This window comes from Physella acuta, unplaced genomic scaffold (assembly GCF_028476545.2).
Source record: "Physella acuta isolate Inbredline_101_S28 unplaced genomic scaffold, ASM2847654v3 ptg001113l, whole genome shotgun sequence".
Taxonomy (NCBI): Eukaryota; Metazoa; Mollusca; class Gastropoda; family Physidae; genus Physella; species Physella acuta.
Genome location: NW_026732630.1, coordinates 51,506 through 69,676, shown reverse-complemented (window position 1 = coordinate 69,676; position 18,171 = coordinate 51,506). Strand labels below are relative to the sequence as shown.

Here is an 18,171-nt window from a genome sequence, read left to right as displayed (position 1 = left end):
CACACGTGCCAGATATCCTTGTAACTCTGCTGTCATATACTATCCCATATACTTCTATTATCCCACTGGCCGCTATATCTTTCTACTACCTAACGATCAATTGTAACCTCCTAAATAATACACAATCTCTGCTCTACTGGCTTCTAACATTCTCCTATACGCTAGACTGCTCCGACCACAGCTAACTCTGACAAACTCCTAAAGTTATGTTGATCAGCTGACCGTAACACGTGACCGGTCAGTTCGTCCCTATGCAATTCTACTGATTCTGCTTGACCAATGCCAAGATGACCTACACTATTCCACCTCTCTCCTTTCTTCGACCTTTATCTAAATTTTTCCTAGCTTGCGTCATCACAGTACAACAGTTCTCTCCAATCAAATACATGAATGCCCCAGATCGTCTGTGTCTATCGCAGTTCCCCGAACGTTCTCACCAAACAGAAACGGCCCCACTAGTAGTATGGTCGATAGCAGGTCCGGCGCTCTCTAGAAAACTGCGGAGTTTGTTCAGCCCGCTAACGATGTCACCAATGGCTACTATTCAGGGACCTCCACTTTCATCAATGGGGGTCTAGGTCTGAGTGCTGAGGGGAAATGGAGCTCTTGGCTGTGTACGACGAGGACAAGGTCAAGGTGATTCGGTACGGGATGTCTCGAATACCTGGTCCAGTCAGTAAATAACTGACCACAGAGGCCACCAAACACATTTCATGGGTCGGCTCATTTTAACATTTATTTTCGTGATACTTCTTAAAAATACGAGGCACTAGTATCTTTTAACCTTAAGATGAAACTGATTGCTTGTTATTATTCAGATGCAATAAAATCCTTTAAAATATAAAGTTTTAATTGCTAATTAGAGTTCTAATTAACATCAGCATGATTTCCAATTACTTTGTGTTGTGTTAACGGCCACGAGTTTAAATCTGTATAATCTGGTCAGTCTAACCCAACTAAAAAGTCCGCTCTAGATCCAATACCAGTTATTATGTTGGCTATTCTTAAAAATTTAAAACCGCAACTTAGAAAATAACTTTTATTACTTTTAATATACTTTAAAATATTTAAATGTTCAATACAAGCAATAGACTTTATTGACAAATACGTGGATGGAAAGAGATAACTTTGTCCGTTTATCGCATGAAGAAAAGTGGGCTCACAAAATGAGATTATCTAACTCAGCTTCTAAGGGGTTAACTCGATCATTGACAAATTTGTGTTTAGCTCTTTAGAGCGTAAAGCTAGATGAAAGAGGTGCAATGGGCCCACGTTCTTAACAAGCTGATTTCTAATGTGCCGGACTGGCGGATCTATAGATTGTGTAGCAAGGCTAAATAGAGCTAGGATAAGGTATTGGCTGGATAAGCTGGTATTGTTTACGATACACCATAATAATCTACACCAATATGATAGTACACAACAAGTAAACATAGGGACAGTGTACCATTGGGACAACACGCCTTTATAAACTGTTCACCAAAATGATAGTACACCCTTTAACATAGGGATCGTGTACGATTGGGAAATACACCCTTATAAACTGTACACCACAAGTACTTCAACAAAGGGACAGTGTACCATTGTGACAACACGCTTTTATAAACTATACACCAATATGGCACACGTACTTCAGCATAGCTACAATGTAGCATTGTGACAGTAGACATTCGAGACAGTGCAGTAACGTAACATAGTCCCACATCAACAGTACGCCGTTGTAATAGTACACCACAGTGAATAGTAATAAGCCAGTCTTAAAGGCTGGGTGGTGTAGATTAAAGGCTACACCGTGATGATAGCAGTCAACAAACGTTAACATCAGCGCTTGGATCTATAGCTACCACATTTTACAGCTAAAACCAACGCAAAACTAAGTTGAAGCACGCAACATTCTTGTGGAGATTAATTCGATCTATAAGCACGATCTACACATCTACAGTGTACTGTGTTGGGACTAGTTTAATTTTAAGGGGTGGGGGTGGGAGGGTGGAGAGACTTAATAACACGTTTGCTTTGGACAATGTGTGTTAAGACAATTAAAAAAAAACAAGCTTAAATGGGAGCGCGACCTTTCCCTTCAAGCACAACCCAGGTCAATTAATCCCCGTCCAAAAACTAGAACAGGACAATACCCTCCCGGTGGATTACCAATCGACGCTAAACGTAATTGCGTAAGGTAATGTTAGGGTTAGTATTAGGGAATTTTTTGGATAGTAAAGGCTTACTCTACACTTTCTAGTTTCCAAGTTTTATTTCGTACTGGGTTAACCTGTAGAATGTTTAATAAGTATTCTTGAAGGAAAGGGGATAATTAACATGGGGAGTGGGGTGGGGGTAAATGGCCAGGTAAGGGGGGGGGGGTTGTGGTGGTAATGACCGATGGGGTAATTAATATGGTGTAATATTATAAACCCAGCTTAAATTTAGGAAAAACTCTTGTCTTAAATCTAGGCAACTATATTTGCAACGCTTTTTATTGAGGACTTCTTAGATCTTAATTTTTAATATTGGAAGGGCTTCCAGCAAACACTAGTATTAGGTGTCAACTTGTTTTACTGTTGACTCAGAATTCAGCCTGATGTTCTTTTTGGTATAAAAACGTATCGAATAACCAAACTACATTTGAATGCCAACAAGAAAAAAACCCAACTTAATACCGTCACATTGTATCTATGACAACTGTCACCGTCACATACGCCGGTATAGGGTTCAAGCCAGACGACTCATGCCGAGAGAAATAATTCTGACAGAGAATAGAGATCTACACAGGGTAAGGTAATGCCGGCTAGAATCGATGGCGCAACCGTGTGGTTTTCTAGCACTGAATGGTACCGTGTTCAGACAAACTGTGCTTCTACGTGAAATACAATACACGTAATGGGAATACATTCTTAGACGTGTGTATGAGGTTGTAGCGACGTTGTTTCATATGCCAAGTAAACTTGATAACACATTAGGTTGTGACATAATCTTGTAACGTGTAGAGAGTATGTATCGTATGTAGAGAGAAAGGTGTATCTTGTGTAGAGAGAAGGGTGTATCTTGTGTAGAGAGAAAGATATATCGTGTGTAGAGAGAAAGATATATCGTGTGTAGAGAAAAAGATATATAGTGTGTAGAGAGAAAGATGTATCTTGTGCAGAGAGAAAGATATATCTTGCGTTGAGAGAAGATGTATCTTGTGTAGAGAGAAAGATGTATCTTGTGTAGAGAGAAAGATATATCTTGCGTTGAGAGAAAGATATATCTTGCGTTGAGAGAAGATGTATCTTGTGTAGAGAGAAAGATGTATCTTGTGTAGAGAGAAAGATGTATCTTGTGCAGAGAGAAAGATGTATCTTGTGCAGAGAGAAAGATGTATCTTGTGCAGAGAGAAAGATGTATCTTGTGCAGAGAGAAAGATGTATCTTGTGCAGAGAGAAGGGTGTATCTTGTGTAGAGAGAAAGATGTATCTTGTGCAGAGAGAAAGATGTATCTGTGTAGAGAGAAAGATGTATCTGTGTAGAGAGAAAGATGTATCTGTGTAGAGAGAAAGATATATCTGTGTAGAGAGAATGATATATCTGTGTAGAGAGAAAGATCTATCTGTCTGGAGAGTAAGAAAAAAAATGCATCTCGTGTAAAGAGAAAGAAATATCTCGCGTAGAGAGAAAAATGTATCTAAGTGTTTGGATACGTCATGCTAGTGCTTGTTACATTTAGCCTATCTGTTGTGACAGATGACACACAATTACACCAGCACTCGACTATACGAGTAGGTAATACTAAAGGTTGTATGACACACAGTGAAACACCTGGCCTGGAGAGACCGGGGGGGGGGGGGGGGGGTTGGGGAAGGTGGGGGTAAAAGCTAACATGTCGCAACGGTGTACATTAAATAACGATTACAATTTTTTTCACGCAAGTATCTAATGACTTGTATTACAGCGTAATTTAGATGCTTTCAACTACGTTTATAACAAACTTGACAAACAAAAACGTAGGTAGTAAAGAGCGTTTCTTTTTTTAACAAAACTAAGAACTTAAATTAGTGTGTGAAATGAATTGCCGCAGAACAATACCACTACACCCAGCCAATTGGTAGAGCGCCAAATAAGCAAAAAAAAAAACACCTAAAATAAAACTAAGATGGGAAGAGACATCCGTATGATGTGAAGGAGACAAGAGACATCAAAACAAATTACCTGGCAACTTCTCCTCCTTACCGCCGGCGTTGACCTGTGTTACATTGTAGGACGACATTGTATCCTCCAGGGGGCGACAGAAAACGCGGGAACAAAAGGAGACGGTACAAGACTTATACACACCGAGGTGGGAGTGCTAACACTTTAGGCACTACCACACGTCTGTAACATCAAACTACTGAAGCCACTCTATTCACACAGTTAGCCAGAAACGTAACAAATAATAGTACGTCTTCCCTCTGAGTTTGGTTTAGTTACTGTACTTTACCGTACACGATCCATTCATTAAATACCAAATAAAATTAAAAGATCGAAAGAAAAAATTGCACATCTCAGCACAAAAACGAAGAGAAATAATGTCCAAGATTGTTCACATTTCAAATGTAAGCTCCTATCAAAAGCAGCAGAAGAAAAAAGTTGCAAGGAAACAAAGCATGAGAGTATTCAATACTGGCTCTATAAAGAGTCTACGCCGCTGAGTATATTGGAACTGTGAGCCAAATTTCTGCCCGTGTCAGTTGAACGTCAGCAATCCATACTGCTTGGATTGTGTTGGATACTTGAGCTCGACATGACTAGAGACAATGCCATTTCTGTCTGTGGTGATGTGAAAAAAACCGAAAAAAAAAACAACAACAACCGTAGAATAGTTTTAGAATCGTATGTTTTTCACATGTATCACTGTATGATTGTCACAAGTATGGTGGTATCAATCTACGTTTCCACAGGTATGGTAGTATCACCCTTCGATGTTGGCGAGTATGGTGGTATCACTCTACGTTTTCCACAGGTATGGTAGTATCACTCTATAATGGTTTACAGGTACGGTGGTAGCATCCTACGATTCTGTCAGGTGAAGTGGTATGACAGGAAAACACACCTGTACAAGTCGCGAGAAACCTGACATCTCCAGAACTTGATGCAGAACGAGAAAATGAGCAACAAATCCATCAAAAGATGGAGACATCTCCAGGCAACATAAACCAAACAAACTATGAATGAATCTCCGATTGTAAAGATATACCAGCAGATTGTCTTGCACAGCGCGACCAAAGATTGCTGTTAATATTTAATCCGCGACTACACTTATTTTCCCTGATTTTGAAATCAACTTTAGAAAAATGTTCCACCCCTAGGCACAGTGGAAGCGGAGAATTTTAAATACGCCAACCAGGTCTTCTGATGACTGTTTCCTGAGGGCCATGCTAAACAAGCCACCCCCCTATCCAAGTCATCCAGCAAGTCTCTAGCTCCACCATGTCACGTGCTAGCCCAGCAGTTTAAAAATTCTGTCACACGAGACTCACTCTACCTGAGGCAGAAAGCAAGCAACAGCGGCGACGACCGTCTCTCCCCCCTCCACACCACTTGTTGGCATCAGCGGCACACCCACTCACCCGCAAGACCACAACCATTTTTTCCCTCCCCTCTCTCCAGGTTGCCCACCCTCCACAGCACGACGCCGCGCCGCCCGCGGAAATCGATGTGTCAGTGTCTAATGCCGTCTGATCAATACCGATGAACAGACAATCGGTGTTTTTATTTCACCCCAGGGCTAGCAGTCATGTCCTGATTATGCCGACCAAAAGCGGGGGGCGGGTGTCGGTGGGTCGGGACATTCTCCCCCGGGGGGTGGGTGTCGGAACACCTTACGGGTGTGGTCTGATTATAGTCGAAACACCACTAACGAGAAGGTATGTAACTCAGGAGAGTTCCCATGGAAAGGGACGTAACTCAGGAGAGTTCCCATGGGAATGGACGCAACTCAAAAGAATTTCAAAAGGAAGATACGCAACTCAAAAGAATTTCAAAAGGAAGATAGATACGCAACTCAAAAGAATTTCAAAAGGAAGATACGCAACTCAAAAGAATTTCAAAAGGAAGATACGCAACTCAGGAGAGTTTCAAAGGGAAGGGATGTAACTAATAAGAGTAAATCAAAAATTCCAAATGAAAGGTATATAAGTCAGTAAAAGTCAAGATCTGCAAGTCAGAATAGTTTCAATAGGATAAATAAAATAATATCGCCCCAATAGGGGTGGGGTGTAAGGAGTATCATAAAGGAGAGAGAATGTAAGACGTCAATATGCGGGATATTAGGTCGGAAGTCGGGACACCGACGCGGGGTGCGAGAAAGAATAGCACGGAACCTACCCGACTAATCCGTTCCCCCACCGGACGCATCAATCTTGTCTAACCCCGTAATCAAGTGTGACTCGACTATGTAAGACGCGATACGATAGTATAATCGAGTGAGAGTTCAACACACGGTAGACAACTACGTGGTATCACACAGGACTAGAACGGGAAAACGATACATTAAATTCCTCAAAAAACGGAAAGCTTTTTAGTAGCTTAAGAATGGTATGGGGACGGCATGGCCTAGCGGTAGAGCGCTAGACTGCTAACCCTAAAGTCTCGAGATCAAATCGGTTTCAAGTTAGAACATCCATGAGTCTATTCAGCTAACTCACGTCAGGGAAAGTAAAGACGGCTGGGCATAGTCCTGACCACATTATATCCTTATACATCGAGGTCATTTAAAACAGATGAACTCTACTTGATCTGCCCTATGCGTCTTGGGCACAGACGAGATGATGATTTGGATTGAGGAAGGAGAAGGGGGGGGGTGGAAAGTCGATATCTTACACAATTTTTATTACATCCGTTTATCAAGTCACAAAAAAGTACCACACTAGAATAACGGGTATAATTAAAACAAAGTAGGCCTATTTCGTAGCCTCTGCTTGTAAACCAAGCAGAGAAGATAACGCATTTTACCACATAACTATTCAACTATTCGCCTGAACTACCGTCACATAAACAAGAGGAATTCTCGAATCACAGTGATTTGTTGTCATCCCGAGAGATAGAGAGAAGAAGAAAAAGTAGAACGGATTAACTAAACTAACCACATTATGGATACAGCAACACAAAGAGATTCCATCGCTAGTGTTATGTAAAGCAAGAGAATTAGGTACAGATTCACGGCACCGTCTGGTGTATAATATCCAACTTCTGTTATAGATTGCTCTACGGATTACGTCTTGCGGTATAATTTTTTTTCGTACAAGTAAGACATTTGAAATAGTAATATAGACAGAAAGTATTGGTTCAATTTAAACACGGGTACGTACTAAAGTCCTAGAAAAGGTAGTGATTCACATTGAACAAAAGTCTTAAAAAGCTGGTTCAAAATTTTTGTTGCCAGATAACAAAATTGAATATTTTTTTAACATATGAGAAATGCGTACACAATAATTTCCGGATGTATTAAGGCTAGAAATATTTAAAATAAAAGAATTATTAGTAATATAATAGTAATTTAGCTAGGTCTAACACTTCTAACTTTAATTCAGGTTAGTAGAGTCAGGGTGTGTGATAATAGGGGATGTTATATTGTTTAATGTAAATAAACTACTTGGCTATATCGCTAACCGGTATTGTGTATTTTATTATGGAAAGCCATAGCTGTGACTTTCATTGTTTTACTTTCCCTGGCCACTCCGGCTCAGTTTCTTCCAGGCATATCTTAAGGGACTCGCCCCTCCCCCCCCCCCCCCGAACGAAATGAAATTTATATAGAAAATATATACTTTTAACAGTGTCCGCCCCCCCCCCTCCCCCCCCCCCCCCCGAAGAAAAAAGTCTGGAAGAAACACTGCTCCAGTTGACTTCAAGGAGGGGTTGAGGGCGGTTTTTTTAAATATTTGAATTGATAAAATAAGTAAAAAAGGCTTTTCAACGGCTTATGTTAAAAAAAAGTGTAATCGATGATTAACAAACGGCTTTAAAATTTTAAAATGTAATTATAATTGTATCGCTTGCCATATAAAAAAGTATGATTACATAGACTTTTCAAGTTTATCATGAAGAGATGCTAGAGACCAAGTCACACGTAGCCAACACTGCTTGGTAGCCAAGAAGAGCTATAAGCTGCTTCTCGCTACCGTCGGTGTGTGTATATGCGTGTTAACGGATAAACTAATGCACACATGTACCTGTGTGTGAAGACAAGTATTTTATTGTCTGCAACAGCTTTTTAACTAGGTCGTTAGTGACGTCAGGTAAAGTTAACCGACTGTTACAGGCCTCTCACATGTCGTCACAAATAACAATCCGCCACCGATAGAACAACGTCATAACAGTAGGGTCCAAGGTGGGCGGGGGGGGGGGGGGGGGGGGAAGAGGGGGTGCGGTCAGCACCCGATGACACCAAATCAATAATCTTAAAATTTAAAATTAAAACAATGTTTTACACAGTTTAAATAATAAAATGGAGGAGGGGGTGGGTGAGACTAAACCGAATAATGCAATAAAGTTGTAGAGGGGCGGTGTTACAAGTTCAGTGACAACCTCAGTTACAGCACCGGGTGATGCGCGACATTGTGACGCCACATCGTCATATGGCTCCTTTTGTTCCCTCACCCAGTCTACTTCTATATTTTTTAAAGAAAGACAAAGTTTATGCGACAAATTTCTGAACCACATCCATCCCCAACATAATCAGGTCAGCCCCCCCCCCCCCTACTCGACGCGTGAAGTCTCTAAAACTTAAAGACGATTGCTAATAAAGATAGTACACCTATACCTTGGCAAAACAGTAATAAATATAAGCGACTTTTAAATCGCAAGAATATGCTTTGAAATAAAACCAATCGAAACAATAATAGCAGTGTTAGAATGCACGCATATAGGCTAAAACCCATGGCTACGACTAAATGGTGTTTAGAAATAAAGAACTAAATCGCTGTAAAAAATGGTGTCTATTACAATAAGGTGTAGTAAAAAAAAATTAAAAAAAAAAAAAAAAAAAAAAAAAAAAGCCAGCTTTTTCCGAATGAAAATACCAATAAGGTGAAGGGGTAAAAAGCTGATCAGAAGCAATCGATGGGCAACACATTTTCAATACATCTAACGATCTGGTCTGGGGCTGAGAAGAGATCATTAACACCACGTGACCTGGCTGATTCATCACCGGGGGTAGTCTACATATTTTGGAGGTCTGCTCCTCCCCTATACACCCACTCCATCTCCTTAAAAATCTCGTATGTTCACATTTTCTTAACAATCTCGACCTTCATATTTCCTGCACTAACTCTATTCACCATTTTCTTATATTTTCATATCCCACGTTCACATGTCTAGACAGTTAATCCGATAACCTTTTCAACCCATTCACAATTTTGTCGTTTTCCCCGGCAGTGATCTACAGTTTACATAGTTGACGTAGAACGAATATCATAGTCCGAACTGTAAGTCCCTTATATTAATTTACGATGGCGTCTAAAAGAATGCAAGGGAAATAACCATGAAATTGTTATCGGACTTATCGGAAATATTGTTGTGACAATGTTATTTCTTTAAGATAAACATAAAAACAGCATATAATTTTTTAATATAACCCCCATATCTCCCATATGACCATCCTATATGTAAATAAAAGGTAGTATTTTTAAGGGGTATCAGAAGATAAATCTATGGACATAATAATATACTCAACTAAAGAATAGGTTAAGGATAAAATAAATAACCCTTAAAAAACATACAAAGACTGAGCTTGATGTTAAAGAGTAATACTTATGAAAGATTGTTGTAGCATGTAAGAAAGTCTCTGAATAACGACCATACTACTCTTATATTGTCAGATGCAAAATTTAAAAAGTGGGGTTAAATAGAAAGGTAGTTTTGGATAAGGCAGTCAATTATTTGCTTAGATTACTTCAAAATCTGCATATCTTACAACATTATAGGACTTTTACTTATTTGTATAATAATTGTTGGCTTAAAGGACAATGGTGTTAATGATGAGCCCAATATTATACACAGTTTTTCAATACGTAAATTATTTCTCAAATCGCAGATTATCCAAACTTTATTGTAAGCTGAAAACTAACTTAATCCAAAAATCATGGCTTTGTTACTTTTAACAACAAACAAGAAAGTAATGTCAATGTTGTACAACTTCACTGCATTAAATAGATAAATAGTGGAATGATCTACTTACTATTACTAGATGTACAGGACACTGGTTGCTGATGATTTGAGACCTGGTTTAAAAAATAAAAATAAATTAACAAGTGGGAGGGATTATCTAGAAAAATAATCCATGCTGTAGTTATAAAAAGGTGTGTCTGTGTGTGGGGGGGGGGGGGGGATGCTCTAACATATGTTTGAAAACCTATACTACAGGTTAGTGGTTTTTGTGGACAATGCAGGATAAAAAGTAGTAAAGGCCCTCTGTAGTATTGGCTTATTACATGGAGGACAACCTGACATCAGGACCCTAATGTTCAACATCTTGCACTCACTATTATATGGTTAACATAAGAGTGGCTCATGCACATTAGCTTCCAGTCCCACTCACATGGACACTTGAGATAAGTGGGTTAAGGAAAGATGACTGACTCGTCACTGCTTAAAGAGACACTAGATTTGGTGTCTGGTCTCAGAAGGTAATTTTACATTTTTACAAAACTTTTGTGTGAAAATAAAAATGTGTAAAGCTGAGTGTTAAACGACAATAAGCAACAGACATCTGCTACACCTTCTGATGCGGACAGAGCATTGGTTAGTTATAACATAAATAAATAATTTTTAAAAATCCCACAAAAATAACAACAAAGCTAACCAGCTCTTAAGAACTAAAAAGGATGGTGACATGCATGACTAGTACCTCTAATAATTTAGCTAAAAAAAAAGTAAAGATAAATAAATGCTATGTTAAGTCAAATAAAAATGCATTTTGGTTAGTGAAATAAATGAATTGCTGTTTCATAATTATGCTGGGTTTAGCTTAAACATCTGTCAATAGCAGTAAATTATTGACCAATTATTAATGTCTATCCTATTCTAAGCCTAGCTCTTGATGAGACACCTTGGACTGTGCACAAGTTATTAAACATTAGGGATGGTGGTTGTTTATTATTTTGTTACATCACTCATCAACTTATTGTGATATAAGTAATAATTTTCTTTATAGCAAAATTTCTGCCAGGCCCTAATCAGAATGGTTGCATAAAGAAGCTGAAAAAGACTTGCCCTCATTACCTTAGCTCTGATCTATTGTCTTATCTCAAGTTATACTTATAGCTTAATGGGACATTGGATTCTACTAGCATTAATTGTACAAAGTATAGAATTACTAAATATATTTGTCTCTATCATATGTTTAATAATAACATGCAATTATTTCGATCCATCATATTAACAATACGGAGTTGTCTGGTTTACATATTTGTTAATGAAATGTTATATATTTTAATTAAGTATTTATTATTTTTATTTCAAAGGCCTATTTTACTTACTTTATTTTTAGCAACACAAAGCAACCAGTTAGTGGTAGATTTCATTGGAGAAGACACAAACAAATAATTCCTGGAACTCATTAAACCATGTCAGGTTGTATGGAGGCTAAGTTCATGCCAGTAATATTGCCCTAACTAACCCCTACAGCGCAACATTTATACCTGAAAGTGCTTCTGTACGCTGTAGGTTAAATCTTATACTGCTTTACTGGAATGCCCTGCTATCAAAAGAGGTTTTGTTACACACAATACTGGAGCAATTAGGCCTATATTTTGGCTTTATTATTGTATTATAGCCCATACACAAATAGAACTAGTTACCATTATTGAATAGACCTAACTAAAATAGTCCTACTAATAGTGACATTATATGGTATTTATTACTACTAAACAGCCTGCTAAGCCCTACATATTCATGTTTACTCTAAACATTAAGAAATGACTAGTGCTACATATTGCAGGTTAAGCCCCTAATAAAAAGGCGAGAAGGGTGCGAAAACCGCAGGTCCCATACATTTTTTGTCTTGCATCTTACCCACCCCCTGATACTAGTGCTGGATGGGGTTATAATTTGATGCTGTCTGCAAAAAGCATACCACACCCAATTTACACTTAGATGCAGACTTCAAAGACGTTTAGTTTGTATTGTTATAGCTTTCGTTTTATCTGCTTCTAGATGTGATGATTTATCAACTCCTTTCTGTTGGGTGGAACAAGAATTTGTCTGATATATCGCACTTGAAAATAAAAGCAAGCATTTGTTGTATTGTTGCAAAGAATTTTTTTATTAATCATGCCTGCTTACGGTTAAATTTTTATCATATATCAATTTTCTTGATTTTTAAAAATGTTTATTATTAAAATTACTTAATAAAAAATAAATTATACATAAAATATACTACACTTTCTATATGAACAACATCACAAAATGAATGGAAGGTATTGACCTTAGATTAACAATGTGGCTAAATATTTCTAACAAGATTATATAAACTCACAATGACCCCAAACATGTCTGTCATATTGCTATTGCTCAGGTTATGACCGATGTTTTTATATGTACTAACTCTGACCCTTCAAATAGTAGATTTTCCTAGCACTGACAAGAAAATGTAAGCAGTTGATCATCGGAATAATGATGTTAAGATTTTTTAATATAAAAAATAATCTAAACTAGATCCAGAAATTTAAAATAAAAAAAAGAACGTCACTCGTGATAGACTATATCTAGATCTACTCGATTAAGTTTATAACTGGAGGAAAAACACAGTACCAAAAGCATAACAAATAAAATGTCTAGCATGATTCCACAGGCATGTCTCGCATTTTCAAGCATCACCAATTTACATATCGCAATTAACAAAAAACCCGATGGGGTTGACAGCATTTTAAAAAAGGCATTAAACTAAACTATTTTATTAAACTGGCTATTAAACTATTTGTGACTGTGGTATTATGTAGAAAAGTAGAAAACTATATGTTTGAAAACGCTGACTCAACTGTCTATGAGCTACTTTACAAAGTTTACTGCTTTAGATAATAGATATAGATCTAGATCTAGGCTGGTCTAGACTGAGACTAGACTAACCTGCCTAGAATCTTTGTCTTTTGTTTTGATCCCTTAAATTTTACACAAAGAGTTTAGAATTTAGATCTAGATTCTAGATCTAGATTGAATAAATAAAACAATATTACAAGATTTGTCTTGAAGTGAAGATACTTCAAGATAGGCCTAGAATCCTAGAGTAAAGTTCCACGCGCGGTCACACATAGCGAACTCCCGACTTTCATCGGGCGCTATTTTGTAACCGTTTAACACAGAAACAAACCCAAAGTACTATATTATTCCTCTGCCTTTCTACTCTTAATATGTATCAATCATTTTATATTCCTACGCATTGAATTTGAGATATTCATGTTTTAGTGACGTGCTACTTGCGATATTTTTTTCCCCTCTTTTTTTTTTCCCTGCGGCCATCTGAACCGGCTTGCGTAACGATCGTGTTTTATACGTTTTTATCCTAGTTTAATAAATAAAATAAATATTTTACACTTTTAAACGTGTTGTTGATTGTATTATTAATTAATAGATTTCAAAACCAAATTAAAAACATGTTAATTAAATTAATTAACGACATTAAAAGTTGACCCAGTGATGACTCAAGGGACGCAACTATAATAATCATAACAAAGGGACGTAACAACCATTGACAAGACATAACGTAACATTTGCTTAGATATGCTTGTATGTAGAGACACAAACTAGATTTAGAAGAAGTAGATGATCGAAATAATTTAAAACAGCAGAAAAAAATAGAAATTATACAGATTCTAGGCTTAGCTTGAAATGTAGAGCATCTAGAACTAGGCTAGTCTAGCTCAAGTCGTTGGTTACGCAGCGCGGTGAAACCACCCAAATCGACACCCAAGCTGCGGCCACCCTTATTCACCTATCAGGTTGCTTTATTAGCCTAATCTATCGTATGTACAGTGTCCCGCACATATTGTAGAAGCTATTTATAGTTAACCTAGTTATAAAAAGCTTTGATTGGTTGGTTTATTCATCTCATCCGGGACCTAGTGTTTTTCATACGGGGAACTAGAATCGCCTTCGACGTCATACCTCGAAACTTTAAAATTTAAAAACTCGACTTCCAGAAGGAGAAAAACAAAAGAATTTGACCTGGATATATTTAGAAATGGACAGGTTTACAGCAGATATCGGTAGTTTCGTTTAAAACATCAAAACAAATATTGTACGAAGCGATAAACAGGCGATGACCGCACCGGTGTTTTAACCGCGCGTGGAACTTTACTCTAGATATCTAGATCTAGATTAGATCTCTACTGCTTGATAAAGATTTCAAGTTCTACTTTAGAAATCTAGAATCTAGTCTTAGTAGATATGTGTCTAGAAGGCTGAAGAATACTGAATTAGTAACTACTGATCTGAAGATTAAATCTAGATTAATATCTAAAATTAATCTTCTAACGTCTTTGTCAAGATTAGATTAAAGAAAGATTAAAATAAACAAAGTGGGGTTAAAACAAGAATGTGAAAAATCTCAAAAAGAAGTGGAAACAAAAGAAACAACATACCAGAATAAAAGTCTTAGCTGCTACAAATCTACAGAAGGTAGAATCTAGTGGCTAAAATAAGCTAGTCATTGCAAAATGATAATATTGTTAATAATATGATGGCGTAGGCCTAGCTCACTAGCAGTCAGGATTTTAGTTGTAAAACACTTTACTAAAGTATAGAGTTCGATGTTAGATTGTTTTGAGTGACATCCCCATCGCTGGAGCAACGCATGCGCGTATTTACGTTTACTTCAAGAGAATACGGACTTCCGTCAAACTTCCGCACCTTACACGCACAATTTTATTGAATAAATAAGTAGAATTTCAAAATTAATGTAATTTTTTAAACAGCTAAGACCACAGAAAGAGATTGAAACAAATATAAAGAACATTTCTCATCTGATAACAACAACAAATTATTTTTCATAGTTATCTTAATTTTTGCCTCTATCTGTATCCCGCGATAGCTCAGTTGGTAGAGCGGAGGACTGTAGATGATATCAATAGCGATCCTTAGGTCACTGGTTCGAATCCGGTTCGCGGGAACTTTTTTTAGTTTGGCATTTGATAATATAAAACAAAATATATAGTCTTAGATCTTTCGAGTTAATATATTAACTTTATATTTCCAATGAGGTCAACTTTTTAAAAATGATTGTTTATTAGATATTTTCAGCTAACGAATCAACTAAATCATTCCCCCCCCCTCCTGGAATGGGTATCGTTAGGAGCAGTGGCGTAGCTAGGATTTTTGGGCCCCTATGCACAAATTATTATTTTGCCCCTACGTTAATCTGTAAATTGTGTGTTTTATACGTCCATCGTTGTGTATTTTTACGGAATTATTATGTAGTACCCCGTAGCGTAAAATATTTTTGATTTTATAACAGAGAGTTGAGAGGGGAAGAGATGCAGGCTTGTGACGGTGGGGGTAGAGAGTTTTTAGCGATGCGTATACATTGGCGGATGCCTGATGCAAATCTCACAAAAGAAGCAATGCTCAAGTTTATTTATAGGTTAATTCTCTCAACGGCTTGCCCGACAATACAACAATGCCTATAGTGTTATTAATACCGATGGGCCTTGTACACCCCCCCCCTCCCCAGTAAGAAAGGTTTGGGGGACCTTTTTGGCATTTTTTAAATTACTTCTACAGTAGAAAAGAAACTGGATTTCCGTTTTTAAAAGATTATTTTTATAATATAAATATTAACATTCCTATATAAAAGTTTTTAACAATTTAATTAGGGAAAAGGGTCCCTTTTTGCCTTGGGCCCCTATGCCTTGCTTACCCTAGCTTTACGGTAGCTACGCCGCTGGTTAGGAGGTCTCACTTGGGAAGGGGGGGGGGGGGTGTTGGGAGTTATCGCTGACAGGTGCGTAGTCCTGCAGTCGGCACTTTGCTGGAAGGCGAGAGGCCAAGCAAGAATTATTGGCGTCGATATTTCGTAGATAGCCTTATTTCACACTCGCGGAATTTTTTTTGTTGGTGGGATATTTTAAAAACAAAAACAAAGAAAAAAAAACTTTAGAAATCTTTTGCTTGAACATCCGATATCAGAATAATGCTTTGTTATCTGTATTATGTCATAGCATCCTTTTGCTACCAGGTAGATCTATGACACAAACAGAACAAAATTGACCACCAATACCCGTTGAACGAAAATAGTAATTCGTGCTTGGTTAGGCAAAGAGTTATTTTAAGGATCAAGATTAAGGGAAGTAATCCACTGCTAAAACAAAAAAAAATACTGTCCGCTTTATTTCCCTTGTGTTTAACTTAAATTTTATTAAAAAAAATAAATAAAAAAAATAAAAAATAAAATAAAAGGTCAGGTCAGTAGCTTCACACCGCGGGAGTAAAGGTGCGGATTGCGACGGGTGACACCACACAAGGGGGCCACACCACAACAAAATAAAGATAATTCTAAGTAGAAAGTCTGCTTTTCCAGACAGTACAATGATGTTATTCAGCTTTGTACTGTTACAGTCAAGAGAGTGACACTATTATTACTACCAACAACATGGCCGGAGTTAACAAGATCACAACTGGCCTTACAGGCCTTGCTGTGTCCAAGCATCCACATCAGTCGTTGGGAGTGTTGTATTCAACAATTTTGGGAGTTTTACAGAAAATGCCTAGTAATGCTGGATACCGTAAACATACGGAACAAATTATTAATGAACGTTTAAGTTTAGTTAAATTAGATTGAGATGTATCAAAACTAGAAAGTAAAATCAACTGTGGACAGATTCAAGAAGTTATCAAGCAGGCTGAAAGGGAGTTATCCTTGGCTCGTAAAATGCTGCTCTGGAAACCATGGGAACCTCTTGTTGGTCAAGCTCCACCAAACTAATGGAAATGGCCTCTACCATAGATGTTATAACATTAATACTTTTAATACTTGTTTATAGATACTGCTAGTGTTTTTTTCAGTCAGGTTACAAATGATGTTTATAGAAAATTAGTTATTATAAGTTGTTAGAAAAAGATGTTTGAGTATTTGTGAGTTATAGTAATATGCACTGAAAGTGATGGATGATTAAAATTCTCTTAAAAAGTCAAAAAAAAAAAAAAAAAAAGAAAAAAAAGACACTATTATTACTGTCGGTGACATCAATTTAACCTAAATTAAGTTGGTGGGGGGGGGGGGGGGGGGTGGAGTGGGGGACACTATGAGGTGTCACCCGACTTAGTTACGCCACTGTGTTACTCTGTAATCCATCTGATATGTGCTCAAAATAAATACAACGTTTGAAAGCTAATGAAATCAACTGATCCTAAAGGATGAAAAGAACTGTCTGTGAAATCATACAAAATGAAAATAAAGCCCAAATTACAAGTTGTATGAGAATGTTCTATTACTCAATTACACAAAATGTTACCCACTACCTCATCCAAGGTGATACAATTCTTTAGAGCAGACTTTTTAATCTTAAAATATACTTATTACAATTTGATTACAGAGGAAAGATATTTTATTAATTTTCAGTGGTATTTTGTTGAAATCAGGTAAACTACTTATTGCTCCAAGTGATAAGTTATGAACAAGCTACCTCAGTGTATGAATAAACTATCTTAGTGTATGAATAAACTATCTTAGTGTATGAATAAACTACCACAGTGCATGAATAAACTATCTCAGTATATGAACAATACCTCAGTATATGGATAAACTATCTCAGTATATGAATAAACTACCTCAGTGTATAAACAAACTATCTCAGTGTATGAGCAAACTATCTCAGTGTATGAACAAACTATCTCAGTAAACTATCTTAGTGCATTAACAAACTTTCCCACGGCATGAACAAACGATCTCAGGACATGAAGAACTATCTCAGTGTATGAATAAACTACCTCGGGTCATGAATAAACTACATCAGAGGGAAGGGGCAAGAATTGAAAGGTTTCGTGAGTGGGGGGGGGGGGGGGGTAAAAGGTTAAACACTTTTTTAATAACTATTTTTTCCTTTTCTGTTTGGGGAGGAAGACGGTAGACTTGCTACGAGGAGATGTCTAAAAGAAATACTGCTTACTGATCTTCACGACCCCGAAATAGCAACATGTTCTTCCCCCCCCTCTCTCCTCCCC

At 37.4% G+C, this 18,171-nt stretch overlaps 2 protein-coding genes and 1 non-coding gene across 5 annotated transcripts in view; 2 read left to right on the top strand and 1 right to left on the bottom strand.

The window, feature by feature from the left end:
- LOC131955896 (protein FAM135A) overlaps positions 1–14,815 on the bottom strand; it is a 68,140-nt gene extending 53,325 nt beyond the window's left edge. For 2 of the 3 annotated variants that reach the window (XM_059320202.1, XM_059320203.1), the window contains exons 1-2: positions 11,496–11,682; positions 10,196–10,238 (exon numbers count right to left, since the gene is read on the bottom strand). In XM_059320202.1, the coding sequence (XP_059176185.1) occupies positions 10,196–10,238; positions 11,496–11,576 (124 nt within the window). In that variant the 5' untranslated portion in view covers positions 11,577–11,682. Of the gene's footprint in view, positions 1–10,195; positions 10,239–11,495; positions 11,683–14,594 lie in introns of those variants that run through there. The other variant, XM_059320204.1, reaches the window with a different exon arrangement.
- A 218-nt stretch (positions 14,816–15,033) lies between these two features.
- Trnay-gua (transfer RNA tyrosine (anticodon GUA)) lies at positions 15,034–15,121 on the top strand. Its single transcript is given in 2 exon segments — positions 15,034–15,070; positions 15,086–15,121. It is a non-coding gene; the product is annotated as a tRNA-Tyr (tRNA).
- A 1,479-nt stretch (positions 15,122–16,600) lies between these two features.
- Positions 16,601–16,933, top strand: LOC131955897 (NADH dehydrogenase [ubiquinone] 1 alpha subcomplex subunit 5-like). Its single transcript, XM_059320205.1, has 2 exons — positions 16,601–16,718; positions 16,806–16,933. The coding sequence occupies exons 1-2, from the start codon at positions 16,601–16,603 to the stop codon at positions 16,931–16,933; spliced, it is 246 nt and encodes an 81-aa protein (XP_059176188.1).
- Positions 16,934–18,171: the final 1,238 nt, after the last annotated feature.

What these genes read in the sequence shown, in the direction of transcription:
- LOC131955897 (XM_059320205.1), top strand. Translation starts at nt 16,601, where the DNA reads ATGGCCGGAGTTAACAAGATCACAACTGGCCTTACAGGCCTTGCTGTG. An exon ending in AGTTTTACAGAAAATGCCTA is followed by an intron (nt 16,719 to 16,805) that starts GTAATGCTGGAT and finishes TATCAAAACTAG; the next exon opens with AAAGTAAAATCAACTGTGGA.